General features: G+C 36.6%; 1 protein-coding gene across 1 annotated transcript in view; it reads left to right on the top strand.

Annotated features, from left to right (window-relative positions):
- LOC146004378 (uncharacterized) overlaps positions 1 to 22,966 on the top strand; it is a 134,150-nt gene that overhangs the window by 64,663 nt on the left and 46,521 nt on the right. The window contains exon 3 of the mRNA XM_083143179.1: positions 17,574 to 17,772. Within this exon, the coding sequence (XP_082999305.1) occupies positions 17,574 to 17,772 (199 nt within the window). The remainder of the gene's footprint in view (positions 1 to 17,573; positions 17,773 to 22,966) is intronic.

Here is a 22,966-nt window from a genome sequence, read left to right as displayed (position 1 = left end):
ATGTTACTAAGGCACAGTTTTAAGTCCACTTTATGCTCAGATAGGCCAGTCAGAACTGGGCCTACGGTTTAAAATAGGATCGTCCAAACCACTGTGCAATGTACCTTCACCAGAGACTAAGTAGTGATCCCTCGAGTACAACGTTACCACTGCGCCATCGGGAGGCCTGTTTATTTACATTTTGACATAAAATGTAATTTGCATATGCTATTCTATTGTGAGTTCAAGATGAAATTCAAATATAATTCCGGGGAGTTGATGTTTTCTTCTTCAAATTTTAAAAACAAATATTCAGTTTTGGTGATACAAGTTCCCTCTACTTTGTTACACCCAGTTTATTCCAAAGTAATTTGTACGTGTGTTTAAATACAATGTTGTTTTTTTGACTTATATTAGGATTATGGTAAATTTGTTTGCTTAGTGAATTTCTACTTTACACTTTTAAAAGAATGTAAGAAATTAGTTTTCGAAAATTTGTCGTCGTGGCATATTTATTTTCTTAGCATTTACGAAGAATATTGAGGTTAAAGTCGCAAGGTGAAAGTTATTTAGTTCGTATGAAAGAAATCAGTTGTATGCCGTCAGTGTATCCAAATTAGTTGCACAACCGTGAATAGGGTTTTGGACATGTTTGGTAAAATTAATCAGGAACTGCGTAAATTATGTACATTCCCATTATTTGTTGTTAAAGAATTACACAGAAAATTGGCTCGACGATTTTTCACGATTCCCTTCTCCAACCGGCAATGAAAATCCACCAGATTTAGCGACTTCTCTCCAAGTGTGGCAACTACGTTGGAGAGACTGTTCTCAAGCAATTTCTCTTGCTGGTTACGCAATGTATATTCATACGAGAAGTCAACGTGAGAGACAAGAGTTTACTTTTCGGCGGTTCCCGAGGTAGTTAGTATAGTAACTCTCTTGCAGATAAGAAAATCGCGTTGGGAAACGCGAGGCTAATTATATTTTTCTACCAAATATACTTCCTTGTCAAGGACGTTCCCTCGTGCACTGCGGAGCTTATCAGGCGAACTGTTGCAGGTTGTTGATCTATTTTGTGGTGCCCATTGCCTTCGTTAACGCCATGGACAGAATTGTGCTCAGCGTGGCGGAAAATTGCTTTTCTACTGCGAGAATTAAACTCAAAATGGGTCTTGGTTTACATCGGATGCGCGTTTTTTCTTGCCGGACACTGTAGCAATCGGAGTGTATAGTTCTATCACGTTAATAACACTTGTGAATTTAAACCTGATGCACGTTAGCGATCCAAAAGTAGAACCTGATGCGCAGTTGAATGCGCCGTGACTCCTGTAACCACCTACGCATGCGCAGGGCGCAACGTCGCACAATGGACGTGACGTTACTGATTTTTTTTTACTTTTTCGCCTATCCTAAGTCATGCTGTTTTTGTCGGAAATAAAAGGCGGTTAGTCTTGGAAGACAGGTGCTCTTCTGATCTCAGAGTTAGACATTCTCATGTACTTAGTCTTCATTTACAGTAAGACCCATTTTTATTGCTTCCCTTTCCATTTGCCTCTAACTTTGTTTAAGTGTACTTATTGTTTTAGTAATGATTGTAATATCATCTGCATATGCGGAGATTGACTTGGACATTCCAAATATTGTAACTGTCTGGCAAGGGCGCCGACTTTCCAAAATTTCTGTGGGTGCATATCAATGGCGGTTAGATCTGTAATTATCAAGTATTGTATACTTTAAACAACTTACATGCACAATGATTGCAAGAGGCTATGATATTATCAACACGTTACTAAAAGAAAATACCACACTCAAAAAATTAAAATGAAAAAATCTTCATAAATGCAAATAATTTTAATTGTATTGCAGAGAGAACTATGCAAGGATTTTGTTGTGAACAGAAACTACAAAATGACTGACGTTATGTACCAAATAATAATAATCATGACATGTTAACTTTCAATATAAAACACATTCCTTCTTACGTCATTTGCACTTATGAATTTGTTTGCAATTTTGGTAATGTCAATATTTTTAGTCATTTCTTTATGAACATGCAAAATTGCCAAATCATTCAAACTTTTTTCGGTCATTGTTGACAGCAAAAACGTTTTCAATCGTCTTAAGTGCTGAAAATGACTAACAGGTATAGTTAAAATCTCCCGTACAAACTTCACAAATTCTGTGAGCATTTCACGCATGGGACCACTATTTTCTCTACTTAAAATATTTGTAATGTCTGACAAGTCGGCCACTTTTTCTTCGTTTGTTCTGCACACATCTAGAAACATGTCCCTGTGCAATGTTAGCTTGTATTTATCAAAGTCTGTCCCATCTCAATGTTTTAATTGCTTATTATTTTTTGATAATGGCAAGTGAGAAATATTTAGTTTATTTTGTTTTTATCAAACTAAAAATCTTGTGGGTGCGGCGCACCCACAATATTATTTGTGTGGGTGCTTGAGCCCCGAAGCACCAACGTAGTCGGCGCGCATGCTGTCTGGTCATCTACATTTATTACTTTATGCAGTGCCAGATTAAATAAGACAGCCCAGAAGCAATCCCTTTGTTTCACTACTGTGTTGAATTCAAATTCTTCACTCACTTTACTACTTACTTTCACTCTTGCCTTAGTACCACTCATAGTCAGTGGCGTGCCCAAGGGGGTTTGGTGGGGTTATAACCCCTCTCCCTTTTGGCCCAGTATTCCTAAAAACTAAAAAAGGAACATCAAACGCAGGAAAAGATGGCAAAATGAGGGCTGACTACTAAAAAATGTATACCTAACCCCCTCCTTTCGAAAATCCTGGGCACGCCACTGCTCATAGTCATTCTTATTAGTCCTCTTATTTTCAGGGGAATATTCAGGTCAGTCAGTAATTCCAAGGATATGTTTTTCGTGCGTCAGCAGTTAACATTTGCACATGAAATACGCACAGAATGCGAGCCGTAACTGCAGGCTTTTTCCGAAACTTTTGAGTTTTATCACAATAATGTTTAAAGCGGGGGGCGTATAGAATAGCATATTCATTACGAGATCAAATAAAGCTAAAATAGGGGTTATCCCCCTAGCTAGCAATTGTTTTTGGCAGAGTACCCCCCCCCCCCCCGCTAACCCCAAGGCTCGACTAAACATCCCCCCCCCCCAGTTAATATTTTCCACTTCAAGTGCTGGTTATCATGAACATCTGTGCCCAGAATTTTAGTCTCTTTCAACGTTATCCACGAATGTTTGTTTTTCTTGCAGAATTCACGTTATGTGCCGGATATTCTCGTCTATGGCGTTTCGATAGTTTATTTTTACGTACTTCTAAACAAGTTTATTTTTACGTACTTCTAAACAAGTTTATTTTACGTACTTCTAAACAAGTTTATTTTTACATACTTCTAAACAAGTTAATTTTTACGTACTTCTAAACAAGTTTATTTTTACGTACTTCTAAACAAGTTTATTTTTACGTACTTCTAAACAAATTACCATGACTATAGATTGCGTCGCATTATTTTCCACGAAACTGTTGAAGCTGTTCATGTTATGAGATGTGGCGTTGTCTTGCTACAAAATATATCCTGGCGTCTTCAAACCAATGAGAGATTTTGCATGTGTTGAGCAGTTGTTCGATTGTATGTCAGGCAACTCTGCACGTTGTGCAAAATATCAATACGCGGAGTTCACTTACGCACACATGCACATTTTTCCAGGCAATCAATAGAGAAATTAAATAGAAATCAAGGCCGTGAAGCAAATCAATTCAAAGCGCTGTGATGCCTGACAGTTTGTTAGTGGAAACTACGCATTATTCAAGCTTTCTGGATTGATAGGTTGTGGATTCTGTAATCACAGACTGATTTGGAGAAGCATACGTTCTATCATTCTATTCAAATCACAGCGGAGCAGTGGCGGATTAAATATCAATTTTTGTGAGATTTTGATGGCCTGCCCTTTCGCCTGCTAAATTCATTTAAAGTTGTTTTTTAGATGTCTCGAAGGCTGTGTTCGCTTAATTTCAGATGTCGGGGAGGGCGATTGCTATATCAGGGTGTCTACCAGTCAAGAATGTCAAGAAAAAGTCAAGAAATGATGTTCGTGGTAAAGAATTTTTGCTATTTTTTACATTATAGTGAATTTACATTGTTATATGCCTATACTTGGATTTGATAAAATTGAATATACGGAAATGTAAAATTTTGAGTTGTGGTTAAGATTTGTTCATTTTGTTTCCAACTATCCCTAACTAGAGGGCAATTAAATAAATGTTAAGAAAAAGGAAAAAAAAAAGGTCAAGAAAAAGTCAAGAATTTTGGATTTGTTATTTTCGTGTAAATTGACGATTTACTAAACATTTGTACAATTCAGTTATATAGGATCGCGAAGATGAGAATGAGTGATGATATGGTGAAATTGATGAAGGAACACTTACAAAAACTATCCATGCCCAGGCAAGCTCGGATCCACGGGGAGGGCGATAGGCGTGATCACCTTTCCGAACTGCCATGTTTGCATATATTAAGCTTAATATTTTTAAAGACTCAAATGTTCTGCTTTTTATCACCAAGTTTAAGAGGCTCGTGAATATGTTTTAAAGTATGATTTAATCCTACTTTAGGTTATTCAGAACTGGACATACAGTTGAAATTTTTACATAAAACAGTGCAAGTGTAGGTTAGAATTGATTGAAATTCGCCCCTCCCAACTGTAACTTCTGGATCCGCCACTGTGCCCAGGCCAAGATTCTAATCCGAGACCCCTGGTGTCGTATCGCGCTGTACTAACTAACCATTCCGCGTGAGTTTTTTGGCTTAAATATCGAACACAAGTATGTTGAAAATACGACCATAATTACGTAAAGTTTTGTATGCAAGAAAAATTAGGAGGCTGTACATAAGGTATCGTAGTGCCTTGATCATAGTGAATGTTGAAAGTTCGTTTGAAGTGTAGAATTAAAATAAATCCATTTTTAAAGCAGCTTTCACCGCTCTTTCCCTTCTTGTGGGTGCATGTGACGTCACTACAACCTCCTCCTCCCGAAGTACTTGATATTTATCAACATACATCTTCATGGACTCTGTAGTCACGCAATTCATTCGTTTCTCCTCGTAATATTTTCCCACACACATGAGTTTGGTCGTGCGTGATCCTCCATGCGTACTAGTACACGCTAACTCTTTGCAATTATCTAATCGGGATACTGAAGTTCCTGCGCTTTGCGTTAAATGTTTCGACTTGATATGCAGATGAGCTATTTCTGTAACAAAGGTTAATTAGTTTACGGTAATTTTTTTTTATCGTCACCCAGAAGAAGATGGATACATAGAGGTCGGTACATAATGTACTTGGTGCGTTCAAAGTATGACGCAGATTGATGATATTTTGCATTTTCGTAGACTGTTAGCTTCGTGAAAAGATGCTCTCGTGTAGTGGGTTTTGCGTTCAGTGATGCTTCTTTAGCTATTTTGAACCTCTGAAACAAATTTATCGAACTCAAAAATCTACTCCCCTGGGATTGTGTAGCAATCATCTCATACGTACAAAGCCTTTACACTTGAACACTTCATTAAAAAGAGTCTCTCAAATAGATTTGTTGAGATATACGTAGATCTATGTTTAGCGTCGTGCTAGCCATGCATGTCGTGAACACAGAAATCGATTTCCACAGTTCATTTTGTTTGTATCGTAACATTTATTGCATGTTCCAAGGAAAATCGAAATGCTGACCTTCAATTCGTGATAGAAAGTTGACTGTAATGTGCTAGCTATGAAACTAAACGAACTTTCCATATTTGAGTATTGAAGTTAGTTTGTTTTTACTCCAATATATAAATTCCCTAAACCCTTGTTTGGGTAACGGTATGAATACCGTATTTCTTCGAATTCAAGACTCATCGAATGTAAGGTGCACCTTAAATATTGCTTCAGCTTTGGATAAGAAAATTACTTTCAATTTAAGGCTCACATATTTACAGTGGGATGCATAAGTATTATCAAACAAATTGGCCATCACCATGTTTATAATTATGTTTGTTTTATGCAACGAGTGCTTGAAGAATTGCAATAGAGCACCACACAAGCTGTCGATAACCTGCAGCAGCATGCGTAGACACAGTCCTTAAAAACGCGTACAATACAAGAAGTTAATGTAAACACCATAGACGATTTGCCGAGCAATACTTATGCATCCCACTGTCCATACCGGTAATACCGGTACTCTGTTAGAACAATTCCGTAGAGTATTACATTTACATTGTTGTTACGTTTACCGTTAGCAGTACTACCACAAGAAAATTTCGTTATCAAAATCGGTATATCGGCTTAAAAGCTGCTAGGTTGAAAATAAAAGAATGAGTCATCAATACTGGTATTTCCGTAATACATCGAGGAAAAATATTGATTATTGAAATTGGCAAATACTCCATTTTATATTACACTAATGCCGTGGTATATTTATACACGTATACAAATACGCCATCGAATCCAAAGCGCACCTACGTTTTTATCATCTAAATAAAAAAAAAAGGAGGTGCGCTTTAGGTTCGAAGAAATACGGTATATCAAAATATCTTCTTTTTTTTTTACTTAACGATATGATGTGCCCAAATTGCTATCGAGATTAGTGACAAAAACCTCTAAAATGGACGCCAAGGTTGTTAAAGAATTCAGAAGACTAAGTTTACCGCAAAGGACTGACTGGTTGTGTTTTTGTTATACTAGGCAGACACTTAACCAACTTTTTCCTCTCCTTGCATCGTAGGGGAAGGACTTTCTCAGATTCTGTCCACGTGCCACGCCTTATTGGTAAGAGAAAGTCAGGCACATATACGGTTTCGGAAACGCCATGGGAAATCATGTCGGAAATGAACTTTACAGTTATCTGAAAACCTGGGGATATGTCGGTGCACTTGTATCGTGGTCTGTAGCACTGGTAGTAGCCCTATTGTTTGACCATTGATAACCACATCAAGGGATTTATTTTTGTATTTATGTTATTTTAGTCACTTTTCTACCTTTAGAATAATCGAGGCGAAGAAGATGCATGCTGATTGGTTGAGGGAGAAAAATAACACGTCCGTTAACCAGACAGAAGTTGTAACAGTGTTGCCAGGATAGTTTCCCTTTGCAAGAGGCAATTTTTCAAAATTTTGAACAGGTTCGTCAACTTCACTGGAAATTGGTATCGTTCAAAACAAGCAAGAAGAATGTTATTTTCAAAGTTAATAACAGAAATTACGTTCAAATAACCAAAGTAAAAATACTCTAGATTGGAAAGATTAAGTGTAAGATAAAGCAACCAGGTTATGTTGTTCATATTATAAAATTTAATCCAAAGAAGAATTAGTTCAGAATTACAACAATTCGAGTTTTATGTGAGAGAACAAATAACATAAACTTTATGACTTAAATATCCCCCTGACCTTTAAAGCTTTTTCTTGAACGAAGAATGTAAAAGTTAATAACAAATAACTATGCATTTCAGTACACTTACTGCATGAAATGTAAGAAGATAATAAAAAGCATTTGCAGTAGATATCAGGGTTCGTAAAGATCCAGGATACCGTAAATTCTAATGGATTCTATTGGGTTCCGTAACAGAGCTGGAACCTTTTTTCACTCAATTTAAATTCGGACCAAGTTGCATATTGTTTCATTTCAATATCGAACTTGTACCGTATTTATATTCACCCGGAAAGAAGGTTCCGGGACAGAATTGAAATACTTGATTGGTAAAAAGATGTTCTTTACGGTCCCGAAATCATTTACGCTTGCTGATTTTCTGTCCCGTACCGGAATTGAATTTATTTACAATTCCTGGATATTTAACAACCCTGGTAGATGTTCACTCAAAAGTCTCCAAAGGATATAATAATATGTTTGTGATAAAATTGATTTCTATTAGGTTAAAAAGATTATTATTGTAAAAAGAAGAAAGAAAAAACAACCATGGGGAATAATAATTATTCAAGTTTTATCAATGGCGTACCCCCTCCCTCACAAATATTCTGGCGACGCCCATGCCTCTCGGCCTCATCGTTGCTAATATATCCGGAGAGGAAGAAATAGCTGGTGATTTTATTTATTTATTTATTTATTTAAAGAATACAAACAGGGCGACGAGATATACCCGCAGTTGAACCGTTTGTGTTTTACCCTGTCGTCTTTTCCTTTCGTTCGAAACTTGAGCTGTAACGTATGTGCCTGCATATTTACGTTTCGTCCGATTATGGTAAGATGGGCTTATCAGCCAATCGCAAGAGCGAGTTGCAAAACTGGTTTGCCGCAACAAGTTGCTTCGGAGCATGTCACCATTTTTGTTTCACGAAATTAGCCCGCTTTTCCAGTTTCCGACTGCGTTCTTCCCATGGTTGGTCGGATTCCAGCGGGTTAGGATCTTGTTGGGCTCCCACGTAGGTGTGGAATTAAGTAGTTAATGAGAATTCGGTTCATTCAGAAGAGAAAATTACACCATTTTATCCATTTTGTCACTGAATGAGGAAACGTAAGATCTTGGCATAGATTTATCGAACAATTTAGCTTAAACAAATGTATACTTCAAAGAAAGAGAATAAAAGTTATATATGCAAAATATGTTGTAGATTATTGTTCGTATTAAATTAACAAATTATCTTATCTTACTACTCTTTTTTGTTATATCCCGTTCATTTTTGAAGTGATTGAATTTATTACACTGATTCTGAAACACAAGTGGTGGACAGTTCTTCTACTATTTTATTTGTTGGCAACATATCAGACAGTGTAAAAGGTTACTTTGTGCACATAAACTAATCATAACAATTAGAAAGACCGCAAGGTATACTTCGTGCATATATTTTTTTTTTTATAGCGTCGGCTGTCGACATCCGTGCTGTAGTGGTTTGCAAGTCGCGCTATACCAGGTGTTCAAGCACATATAAACGTTTATCTGTCGTTCAAGTTTCGAATTCCGGACTGGAAGTAGGTGTTTTTGTGAGTGTCCATCATATAACAGCTTATCCTTATAACAAAAATACAATTGCAAGTAACGTCGGCTGTACATAACATTGTAAATCCTTGTGAAATTTACTTTGTGCCCACGCCATGATCGTAACGATTGGTATCGTCTGGTAGCATTTTAAAAACCTTTTGAAATTTACTTTGAAGCATGGGAAAATATTATATTGTTTCGTGTTTTAATGAACCCCATTCATAAAATTTTACAGTAATTAATAGGGCTCGGATAGTTATGCACTAAAAGAAACCGCAAAATATGCACTAAAAAAGTGTGAAATATGCACTTAAATATGCACTTTAAAAACCCGTTTAATTTATAAATGCTGTATATTTCAAACTATGAAAGATTACATGCCAGGCAATGAATATGCATTATCCTGACTGCTCATTCACTACACAGATTTTTTCAATTAATATGGTTCTGCGTTAAATGAAACACAATACACTACAGATCAAGATCATGATTGCATTTGATAACAACATGTCTCAAATTTTCGAACTTGAAACTCCTTCTGTTTTCAGCTAAAATAGTCTTCGCAAGATACAAGTGGACTGTATTTTAGGGCAACAAAGTCAGACACGTCCACACGTTATCCGTAAGAAACTTACACGCGGCGTTGCCAGCTTAGTCGATTGTTGAGGTGAGACTTACGTACTTGCTACATTTCATACAATCCAGGAAAAAGGAAAGACAGGGGTGTAAGGGGCGCTTCTTCCACGTAGTGCACCCAATAGTCAACCTCACTTCCACGTAGTACACCCTGGACTCCAGACTAACGAGACTCTGGCGACTGGCCCTCTGGCCAGTATAATTTTGTTTGTGTTGTCCTGTGTTTTGTCCTTATTCGTGCTGAGTGCTCCTTTACAGCCTCAGCTTTTAACGAAAGTCAGAAGATTTTATGATTTTAGTTATGCAACGTTAGAGTTGTTATGTGTAACGATAAGGGGCTGGACCCCGTATAATGTGACGGGGCAAAATAGCCTTAGTGCTGACGCACCCAAAATTTTAAAGTCAAATTCAAATTCAAAAAGGAAAGACAGAAAAGATAAAGAAAAGAGAAGAGAAGCGAGGAGATGAAAAATAAATACAGTATATACTCGGTGTTGGTTGTGGGTACAAAAATATGCACAACATCAACTTATTTTCATACAAATATGCATTTTTAGTTAAAAATCATTAAATATGCATTTGCATATGAAAAATGCATAATTATCCGAGCCCTAGTAATTAAAGTAAAGTAATTGAATAATTGTAGTTTTTGAAACTGTATTTTCTGCCATTTTTGGCTAATCGCTACGATGAGGATGAGCTATTGTTAGATTAAATTGATAAATACCTATGTCCAAGCTTGGATTTGAACCTGTGAACTTCGGTGGTGAGATCGAAATTCGCGCTCGATCACCTTGCCGGTGAGTTGTTGAAACTCTTGACCAATTACAAATTAATTAACAATTAAATTAGTTATGCCTTTCTACGGAGTTAAAACATGTTTAATCAAACAACGCACGCGTACCTGCATTTCGGAAGAGTCTTGTTGTGTTGTATACATTAGTTTCCTCCTGAAAGGAAAGTCGAGATTTATTTGAACGGAAGAAAAATAAGAGAGAAAGTGAAATGTCTGGAGAAGAAATTAAGGTCACTTTTCCCGTAGCCATCTCGTCTTCAGGTAATCTTAACATTACTGCCACTTGTTTTTATGGCAGTTTGGCATTCATGGTTTTAAGCTTCGAGGCACAGATGAATTTGAGAAGCGATCGTTTTCTTGATGCGACAAATAGAAGTGAAATCATGCTTGTCTTGTTGGTCTTATTATTATTAATAATAATAATAATCTTACATTAAAACGTACGTTATTGTACTTGAGTACAATAAGAAATATCACAAGAACTACAACGTTACAAGGCAGTTCAGTGTAGACCATATTCTCGTTGACAGTGGTGCCAGACCCCTCTTTCTAAAAGGCGCTGTTCACTACACATACAATTGAGACTGCTTTATACGTAACTCAGTTCTGCGTAATTCTCTTTTATACGTAAATTACTGTAGGACCCGGCAAAATATGATTTAAAAACGTGTTAATTAAATCTTATTTGCACGTAATGCATTTATAGTAATTCGGTGTTATAAGTAATAATTTTCATAAAATACAGTTATTTGTATGTAACCTACAAAAGTGACATTTTCAGTTGCTACTGGTCGGCCATGTAGAACGTAAAGAGGAAAAGTTACACGCTTGACCAGAAATGTAAATTTATACGGGAAGTGGACGCTAATCCACGTAAAAGTAGGCATTGCTTATACCTTTGCACAGTCATTAGTAAGAGCAATGCTATTTCAGATAGTTTTTTTAAAAATAGGTAGTAAAAATAATAAAACTATAGTGTCTAATGTAGTTCCAAAGTGTTCACTAATAAAGTTTACAAATGTAATGTATTTAAGCTTCAAACTTTTAGATTCGTTAATTTACTACCACTTTATCCCAGAAATAACCTGTATTACGTATATCTTGTTCCTCAAAATAGATACAATTACTGTATTTTAATAATGGTATGACATCGTATCTAAATCTGATTTGTAATTAATTCTCAGTTATACATATTATTTTCTCTTCACCTTGACATACGTATAATTCAGGTTCAACTGTATATTACAATGCTCACGTGCAGTCCAGGGGGTGCTCGTTGCTATGTGAAGTACGTAGGCATTACGTCATCTGGGAGGATCGGGTTTGACGGTGCTCGTTGCTATGTGCAGTAAGTTTGGTGCGGGGTACATTTAGCTACTAACACGTCGCAAAAATCGGAACAAGCAGGTTGTTGATTTTGTAGCGTTCGATTTATTTTTGTTGTATTTTTGTACTTGTAGACTGCAATCATATCTAATTGTGCTGTAGCAAGCTATGAAAACTATAACTAGAAAACTAAAGGAACTGACATAAAATATCATAATTTTCAGTCGATAATTGCGTAAGTAAACAGTGGATTCATGCTTGTAGACGAAATGTAAAAAAATGCAAGTGTGCAGTGGCAATTATTGTGAAGAAGACTATGTGCGAGATCTAAAAGCAGAATTTCTGTATTTTCCACCAAAGAACGTGCTGAAGCCAACTGCAGTGCCAACGCTAAAATTACACCCAACTACTTTCGTACCAAATAATCGAGGAAATGGTGTATTTCTCCTAAACACTTATCTTCACAATATGATTCGCTTGTAGGACGTGTTGATAAGGTTTGCAGAGATGTACGCTACGAAAGATATGCAATAAGGAGACGTGCCCTAAACAAGCTAAAGACTATGCTGCCAGAAAAGAGAAAAATATATAGACGAAGGTATATGCACAAACTGCAAGCAATGGTTCGTTGTTGGAAAACATATTCAATCGTTTACAAAGGAGAAACACACGTTTGCATAATGAAGCAAATAAATTAAAGATTACAAACAACCTCTATCAACCTGCTTTAACTGAATAAAGAAGTTCAAAATCTACAACGTAACCTAACCGACAGTACCACAAGAAAAGTCATCAATATCTTGAAAATGTGTTCAACTAGTGCGAAGTACGTAGTGAGCCTAACTGATTTGTTATGTACATTTATGTAAGTCGGATTTATAATTATTAACAATTTCATTTAACACAGATCGATGTTGATTGTGATTTGTATGTTCACATTATTGTGAAAAACGTTGTCGGAAATGGGCATTTCGAAGATCGCGTACTAACTTTTACGCTTTTCGAAATGAAATTCACTTAGTACATCTTCAATTCGAGTTACATAGCGTTGTATGCACGATGGTAAATATTGAATGAGTGAATATTACACCCATCATTGAAATTTTTGCAACTTTGTTCAATTTTGGTATTTCACAAATACATTGTGAATAATTTTGTACCCTTGTACTTAATATAAACCAATGGATGTTACATTATTTCTTTGTAGTACATTTCTGTCAAAAAGAGCAAGATCTAAGATTAGTGTAATGCAAGTTACTTCGTTAATGTACAAATGTGTGTCGCATATCAACCTTGGAGTATATTTTCCGGTTATACAACTCAGACATACATGGAAATGGAAATGGAAAATCTGCGACAAAGTCCTTTAACGAATAATAATTCGTACACTTGCACGGTCAATCATTGTGAGTTCATGTAACTTTTCTCCTTTATTGTTTAATTAAACTAAGAACTATGACATTTTCATGGATATTCTTAAAGCGTTTCATTTAACGTATGATCATAAATCTATTTCTATAGGCTTGAATTAGTAGGTTTCGAGTAGGTTAAGTTAGTGAAATTAGTACTTGTACACTTTGGCTCGTCTTCTGCACGCATGTGTATGTAAATTTCTTAATACGAAAAACTAGAACTACGACAACGATAACTTGCAGCCAAATTTGAACCAGATAAATTTAAAATATCTGCAAATTACAAACTGGAATTGAGTTTTCAAAGTCTGAAACTACTATCTTACAAACTATTTCGTCATTCTTCCTCCACATAAAACTTTCCAATAATTTTTTGCATGTGGAACTTTGACCCGTAAATTGTTGTACAGTAAATAAATATATGAAGAAGGTTGGGGATTCTTTCGAATTTAGAGTAATTTTCAAATGCAGAGTAAAATTTTATCTAGATTGTATATTGCTTCTTTCACTTGATAATTTGAGAAATAAAGTTACATTATGGAGAATGGTAAAAATTGGATTTTAAGTATATCAGTATTATTTTAATACTTTCTGATGTTATGTAAAATTTGAAATGTTCTTGGAAATGATTGCAACGTTCTGCATAAATAAGAAGTAACTATTCAGTCAGAAAACTAAATATTAGGCTTTTAAACTGCGTTGTGTTAAATGTTGTAAATAGATTATACCGGACTACTATCGGATTAAAAATTACGGATATTCAAGTTTGGACTCCAATTAAAAGTTAATCAGTAGAATCACATAAAAACGAGTTACATTAAAATTCAGCTTATTCAATTCTGTGTCAATCTATAGTTACCAATTTTTTTTATTATGCCTTCTATTTTTATCGTCGTGAGAACAAAATAGGATTTTTTTTTAGTTTGGCAAACTATCGCTCTCTTTGAGATTCTATAAATAAAGAACAGGTGTGTTTTAATTTGTAGATTATATATTATATAATTTATTTATTATCCAAACTCTAATATCCATAATTTATAATCGGATAGTACTCCTGTGACGTTCTGTGAGGCCCGTAGTACCTCGGAGGCCTCTGTCGATCTCATTGGCGTAGTGGTTAGCACATCGCGCTTCGACGCCAGGGGTCCCGGATTCGAATCCAATCGGGTAAGACATTGATTTGTCCTTAATGAGAAAATTGAGAAATTAGTAAATGTGATGGTATATGTGAAAACAAATATTGATTGATTGATTTGCTTCATTTTACTTCGCTTCTTGTGCCACTTTTGGCTAATTTGCGAAGATAGGGATGAGTGATGAAATGATGAATGAACACTCACGAACATCCATGCCCATGCCAGGATTCGAACCCAAACCTCTGGCGTTGAAGTGCGATGTGCTAACCACTACGCCAAGGAGGCCGGCTTGTGGAAACAAAGAAAGAGATCGAAAGGGAGGGGGGACTACCTCTTATCGGTTTTCCTTTCATATTTAAAAAAAGACAGAAAAGCAAAAATAAACCAAATCTGTCAATCAATTCTTTCTTTGTAACTCTTTCACTATGCAATTCTTCTTTAGCATGCAACGTTTCTTATTAAAATCATAATACGATTTATGAAATGATGAAATCTGAAATTCTAATGAGAACACGGACAACCTTCTTTGTAATATATCGATCATGATTCAGAAAAATGAATTTTTACAATACGTTTGCATGTGCAATTTTCCCTCTTTTAAAAGTAGCATGTTTTAATTATGTTACTAATCATTAAAGGAATACCAATACCAGCCCGAAGTATGATAATTAATATTTACCCCTCAAAGTAATGAAACACGTTCCCTCTCTGAAACTCGCATAGAAATGATAGCGGCCGTTTGCTTCGGCCCAGCCCCGAACGAACATAACCGAAGGGGCACCGAGCATAACCGATCCTCCCACATGACGTCATGCGCTCGTGCATGATCGGCAATTTTCGGATGGCGCTACCTTATAGTATATTAAGTTACCTTGGTGCAGTCGCGGAGGACATCTCAATCCAATTTGCTTTCACTTCGGTTTCCTGTGCACTGCCAAGTGCAGTGAAACATTTCTTTCTCCTTCCATTATGTTGCAGCGGTGTTTACATGCCCTTTTTTCACCCTGAATGAAAAAAAAAAAACAGTATCTTTTTCTGTCCTGTAGCCTTGATGAGCTGCCGGTTATCAACGAGTAATGACGTAATCAGTGCACAAGGTCGTTCAAGACAAACGGAAGTGACGTTTGGAAGTGCTTCCGAACTCTTGTGTGCTTGCTGGAATGAAACGGGACGGTGCGCTACGATTGAAAAATCTTCCTGGTTAAACTAGCTTGTTGTTTGTTGAATGTATTTTCTGTTTTGGTAATTTTCCGTCGCTCTTCAACCTGTTGGGTTAATCGCGACTGTGCTGGGGTTACCGAGAAAATGTAATGTATTTTGCGTCTGCTATATATTCTTGGTGGCCGAATGCTTTGTGTGATCACGATGCAAGGATCGAGTCCCGGCCTGGGCATGGGAATTCTTACTTTGTTTTTGAGCCCACTTTATGCATAGAAGAATCGGAGCTGGACCGGACCTACAGTTTAAAGTGGGATCGGAACCACTATGTGGCTCCACCGGGTATCGAACCCGGGATCCCTTGATTACAAAGCAATTACGTTAACAGTACGCCATGAGAAAAGCCAGGGTGTTCTTTGTGAATGTCCTTGCATCAGTTTGTCTTAATATCAAACATCCTCATTATAGCGATTAGCCAAAAGTGGAAGAAAGCCGACGCAATGTCTTTTTTAATATAAAAAACTTGAAATACTTACTAAATGTGCGCACATCGTACGTACATATGTATGTATAGATTCCCACGAACCTGTCGGTAGTACTTGTTCAGCAAATAAGTAACAGGTTGAATTGTGTTCCTTGAGCTTCTCACTTCATCAATTTCATCCTTATCGTCGCGATTAACCTAAACAAACTGCAATGTAATAAATAAGCGACAACTACACATGGCAAAAATTCAAAATTAGATGGCGACGAACTCATCCTGAAAATAAAAAGTCTTTGGTACAGTTCCAATTGCTGATAAGATAATAATTACATTTTTTAACTCTGATAGTCGTTTATCTCTGTAGCGAAGTCATTTTGCTTAATTTTTGTACAATTTTGTCTTCAATTTTCTTTTTGGAGGCTTGAGTATAACTTGTATTAGTATCAGTTTTATCTACTAGTGCAGTATCTGATCAGTTCACCAATACGAGCAATTTTTATTTTCTCTTTGACAAAATATCTTATCTTGAATGTGAAGTTAGTATCTTACTGGCATTATTATGCCTTTGTTAATAGTGGCGGCGATTGGGTTCCAAAACTTGGGGGGTCTAGCACAGTTTGCTTTCCCTAATAAGCGTAGTAGCATAGTGAGGGGCCAGAAGTTGAAAAAAGTGGGGGACAACTGCCCCCACGCTTCCCCACCCTCTAATCGCCGCCACTAAACTCTCTCGTTTGACTTTTATAACAAAAAGAAGATTCTTTGTCTTTTCTGCTGGAATTTCTGCCATTTTAAGTAAATCTGAAATGCCTCAACTTGAGACATTTTTTTTAGAACGTTTTGTATGCAAATCTAACAGTGCGTACATTATACACAGATATATATGTTTCTTCTCTGTACATCCTCATGTAAAACTTCATGTAAACTGCCGAACTCCTTCCCCCGCAACATCTCTACAGCACACTACACTGTATTATCTCCATCCACAGCAAAATTAAAGCCAGTTGAAGCAGATGGGCTTCACGTATGAGAAGTGCTATTGATATCGCTAAACTAAGCTACTTTAGTGTTTAGTCAAGCTAGGAGACTATATATTGTGAACTTCATATCTATAGTTTGCCCCTGGAATCTTTGGAGCACGCGAACAAAAACAAGTCCTCTGCGCAAATAGGACTAGAGATGCCTCCACCAATGAACGCGTGATAGAGGAAGTGAGTACATGGGGGGAAAGGGGGTTGCAGCTAACAGCCGATGCAGCAGCGCGCACTGCTTTGATCCGTCCACTCGCTTTCTCTTCTACCGTTATGCGCGGCCTTGATCCGGAGACTGTGTGTACTGTGAAATGTACATGCCCGCTCGGTTAATAATTTATCAACAGGCATGCAGGTGCTAAAGTTACGTGTGTTTTGTTTACATCTACTTTATTTTTACAGTGAACAAAGTTATATTTCTGAAACTGAGTTGCCAACAAAATTAGTGTTGTATCACCTTCATTGATCCTAATTGTTGTAACACAACGGCCTGCATAGTTTGACAGCAAATAGAGTAACATGACACCAAAGATGGTGCTAAACAACGCCAATTTCGCATTAGTACAAAAAAAAAGTCATGTTGCCACAACATTGGCAACTTAGTTGCACATTTAGATGCCTCTTGGATCGTAAGTAAGTGCGCTTTCCCTTCTCTTTACAGGACGAAGTGGTGGCCATCGCGGAGAAAGTAGTGATCAAAGTGGAGGACCTTCTGACATGGATCACGGAGGACGTGAAGTGGCCCAAAGGGCTGACGGGGGTGTGGGAGAAGGACTGCCCCGAGACGAAGGGGGAGCTCGTGCAGCCCCAAGAGGTGGCACCGGAGATGGAGGAAATCCTCAAGGAGAAAGAGCTGGCCTGTAAGTACAAAATTTATCTCTAATTCAGTGGCGTGTCCATGGTTTTCGAAAGGAGTACGCTATGTTTTTTTTTATATATATTATTATTATTTATTTATAGGAATACTGTGTCAAATGTGAGGTTATGACGGCCACCTACCTCCCTTGGGCAGATCACTGCTCCTACTTTTATGTATTCTTGGAAGAAACGGTTCCGGGATTCGAATCTCAGCCTGGGCATGGTTGGTTTTTTTTTTTGTTTTTGTTTTTTTGTGAATGTCCCTTCATCAGTTTCATCATATGATCACTCATCATCACGATTAGCCAAAAGGTTGAAGAAAAGCGACGATAAATAACAAAAATCAAATCAAACCTCCCTTTTACAAAGCTTCCAGCAACTGAAATCCTGGATAAATCAAGGGAATCATCTTAGGAGTAACAGATCATGGAAAAAAATAATAAAGACTGTACAAGTCAGGGAAATTAATTGTTTGTGTATGCTTGCCATCCATAGGCGCCGACTCCATGGGGCTTGGAGGGGCTCGAGCCCCCCCCCCAATGTTAACGATGTGGGGGCAGAGCCCCCCAAATAATTTTGCTTAAGAGGATCTAATGTATTATTTTGCTTCTCTTGTAAAGTTTACTCTGAATTGTACCACATGAACTTAACTTTTAATACACATTTGAAATGTTCTAGACCATCAACTTTTTTTGGGGTGGGCTATGGCCAGAGACAGCAAAACACATGACTTATTACTATATACTAAGTATATAATTATGAGTATTGTTAAAATTTTTACTAAAAAGAGTTTCAAAAGACGACGTGCATGAACTAGGGTAGTGGATGGGACGTTGGGGCTACAAATGGCTCTCACATGACCTGCAGAACGAAATCATTGATATATTAGGGAGATCTGTTTTCCGCTCCGTGGTAGCAGATATTAAAAGTCGGAAATATTTTGCTATTATGGTTGACGAAACTTGTGACATATCCATCCGTGGACAATTAATATTCTGCATTCGAACTGTGAATAAAAATTTTGATATTTTTGAGGAATTCATGGGTTTTTATGAGATTCCGAACACTGAGGCCAAAACTTAAAAAAGGGGAGAGAGTGAGTCATTCATTAATTTATTTCAGTGACAAGTCGGCGCCCCTGCCATCAACAATATTGATTAAACCATATTCGTTTGTTAAACATGCAAATTCAGAGACAGAAGACTTACTATAGCTGGAAAAGTTCGAGAATTTGGTTCTGCAAAAATAAATATGACGTTAATTTTCGTGCTGATGCGATCGATCAACTTGGGCAAGGATATAACAATAGTTCACTGCATATTGTGGCACAACTTAATCTCTTCCCCAATGCTAAATTGCAATTACAGAGGTTCACAAACAACGAAACGCGCATTTCGACAAATCCACTTCATATTGCACAGTTATGAATGGCTGATTGGATAGGCTCGTTGGCCAATAATCAATAAGTCCAGGGCCCATCGGAGTGAATATCTAATGACCATTAATTAACGTGCGTTGAATTCTGTGGAACACTACTAATAACGTTTAAATAACGTATCGGAAAGTATTGGTTGGAATTCATCTACCGATACCAGCCGATACTTTTCCGGCATATTGGTCTTTCAAGGGGGCCACAATTATGCCGCGTGACATTTTCGCGGAATCTAATCATCCTGGAAATTTCTAAAATTCAAACTTTCTTTTTATTTTGCACAAATTTTGCACGAAAAAATGTATTGTTTTGATTACATAACATCTATTTTAATATTCTGATGTAATTCTTGAACATTCTAAAGCAAATTTCTTGGTAAATTAATGCATATGATTGGAGAAGAATATTTCCACACCAATATTGTTCAATATTTTGAACAAATTTTAATTATTGCAATTTTCAAGTATCAGTATCGATGGGAATCGGCAAGAGTATCGGCATCGGTTCAAAGTGCTATAGGCTCAGCTATTGCGACACTAAAGTGGGGGGCAACGTCCCCGGTAAAATGACTGCCTGCCAGTTTTAAAACACAAATTATATTGAAAAGGTTTTCTTGAGCAATCAGCCAGGTGATTTCCGGAAAGTCTTCCGAGCTTTCGAGAGCTAACGTCACTCTCATCTTCGGGGATATTGTTAGTGCTGAAGCTATACTGTTACCGATGCTGATGCTTGAAAATTGTAATAACATAAAGTTCTTCAAAACATTTATTATGGCTTAGTATTCCATTCCAATTTACGTATAAGCATCAATTTATCAGAGTTTTCGTTATGCAAGAATGAAATCAGAAAATAAACATGCTTCTTATGTAATCATCAAATTCAATTTTTCCACCCAATGGAATTGCATCATTGTATTGCCATGCACATAAGGTCCCTGATGCAAATATGGCCACGTTAAGCTTTAATTAATTATCCTGACATCCTTTTATGCAATTTCCAAACAAAAGTTGTGCGAGGCAATTTATTGGTCTTTTGGTTATAACACACCAAAAAATGAAGTTTCGTTCGCGAATATGAATATAAAAAATAAGCACGTGAACGTAAGTCTGGCATTGGGCCATATTAAAAGCATATGAAGTTAATATGGCCACCATTTGTGTTTCTGTTTTGAAGTGGTATAAGCCAATAAAAATACAATGTAAAATTAGTTTTTACAACTTTTAAATGTTCTTTTATACAATTACATGGTTTTAAATTTGATACAGTTAAACATGTAAAGACTAATAAGCAAGTTAAAATACAATTGGAACATTTTGCACCTTTTTAGTTGTTTACGTTTTATATAATAACTGTTGTTACTTTTTATGCATTGAAATGTTAGATAAAAACATTTAAGCTTACTACAAATGAAAAGAAGAACATAAGAATTACAATAAAACAATAAGTTACCTCATTTCTTTATGTTGACTTTATTGGGTGCATTTTGGACAAGTGAAAATGCCAAGTATGGCCATATCAACAACCTCAACGTAATATTACACAAATTGTAAATACTAGTAAACGAACGGTTAAGATAAATTTAATTATGGCAATTTACTTGTTTAAGCACAGAATACTACTCACTATACAATTACAAAATTGAAATTATCAGTAATATAGACGTAAGAAACAAAAGCGAACTTACCACAGCGAATTAACATGCGTGTTTTCTTCTCAACGCCGTTGTAACGGACACCACGTTGCCAGCTCTTGTCAAGCCCCTCAGGGGACATGCCCAAACAACACACCAGCACCATCTGTAGTTATCATTAGGAATTACATTCAGGAGAGCCAGTTGGCCATATTACCAGCGTGGCCATATTTGTATCAGGGACCTTATTATGCATTAAACTTGTGGGAAGATTGTTGACACCTCCAACCTACTGCTTTCCTGCTCTTGAGAACATATTCTGGCGTCGCTACCAAAAAAATAGTAGAAAAGGCAAGTTGTCAGTAATGGCAGCAACGATAGTACTAGAAGAATATAATATGGGTTATATTATCGGCTGAGATAGAACAGTCCTGATCCACTTCATGCAAGACTATTGAGGACAGCTGCTTCACATCACGGAAGCCATTTTTGTGAACAAAAACAGAAGGAAAACAACGTCATTCGGATACAGGAAGTCGTGCCATGAAGGTTCCGTGAACACAATACCAACCAGTGGAAAGTATTCCTGCCTGCAGCATTCTTATCGTTTAGATCTCTCGCCTCTTCATCATTTAAATTAAAAGCAGATGATTAATTAATACAAGAAGCTGACGTCATTTATTTATTTATTTGCCATCTACAGATATAAGATATGTCCAATTACAGAGGCATTGAAACAATATAAATAATGTAAATATGAATATAAATGAAATTAAATACCATGCTCATATATTACATGGATATAACTATAACATAAATATATTTACACAGAGTACTGACTTGCTCATATCATGTATAAACTATCCATTAATTCACAACCAATACAGAGACTACAGAGTACATACGTAGATAAGATTTGTCCAGAATAAATATAACCATAATAGGAAAGAAATGACAATGAAATAAATTCGTACACATATTAATGAACATATATCCATACATACATGTATCTACATTATACATATACACACAATTTATTAATCAACTGTGAAAGTGTTTCTTTTATGGAAGTTTTATAATCGAAAATATTAAAATTAAAATCAATATTTGGATTTGTTGACGATATTCTATTGTACATACTACTGATTCTAATTAATGGTGATCGTGCCATTATATCTATTAAAAATATACTTTAAACAGTATTTTTCAATTAGTTGTCTAAATACGATACATAAAGCTGGTAAAGAGAAGTGTTTTAAATCGGAATAATGTAGAGTTTATAACGTGTGAGGCAGTAGCGTTTCCAGGATTTTCTAAAGGAGGGGGGCGGGGGTTACGTATACTCTTTTTAAGTAGCCTTTGACGTTCTTTTTTTTAGGAATGCATTTGCCTAAGGAGGGGGTTACGGCCCCCATCCACACGCATTGGGCACGCCACTGGCAGAGAGCCACTGGTGTCAGAAAACATGACATATTGAAATGAAAACACTCCAAAGAGAAACATACAGACTTGATCGTTGTTCCCTTGCACTTTTCCGTTGCTGACAACAATTTCTCACTGCTGTAGCACTATCAACTTCCATTCCTGGTCACGTCATTGAAGCAGTGGTGTGCCTGGAGGGAGGAAGGTATGGTATGTAACAATTAAATATACAGGTACTGTGACGTCAATTATTTTAAAATGTGTAAAATATAGGAAGAAAAAATAAATTACAGGGTGTCTCAAAAGTAATAGCGCAAACTGACACCGGTGAAAGTACACGATAACAGAAGCAAAAAAAGTCTCAGTAAACATGGGTCTGCAAACGAGCCGTTTTCGAGATGATCGTGAATGTGTTATTACAAGCCGCCACTGACTTCATTGTTCGTAAACGTCGCCCTAGTTTGTAAAATGCTAATAATGTGTGCGAATGTGTGGTTAGAAGCCGTCACTGATTGCATTTTGTAAACACCGAGTGCTTTACTCCTTGCGCGTTCCGAGGTTTGCTCTTTGTTTACAAAACAGAACATTTCCGAGAGGTGGCGTTGTAATCAAACTGCATGGATACAATCAGTACACAGTCTAATCGTACTGTGGGAGTCACTTTTCTTACTGTATTATTAGCATTTTACCAACTAGGACGACGTTTACAAAC

This window comes from Lepisma saccharinum, chromosome 21 (genome assembly GCF_977018435.1).
Source record: "Lepisma saccharinum chromosome 21, izLepSacc3.1, whole genome shotgun sequence".
Classification (NCBI taxonomy): domain Eukaryota; kingdom Metazoa; phylum Arthropoda; class Insecta; order Zygentoma; family Lepismatidae; genus Lepisma; species Lepisma saccharinum.
The sequence above is the reverse complement of the archived record's forward strand: the minus strand, read 5'-3'. Positions and strand labels throughout refer to the sequence as shown.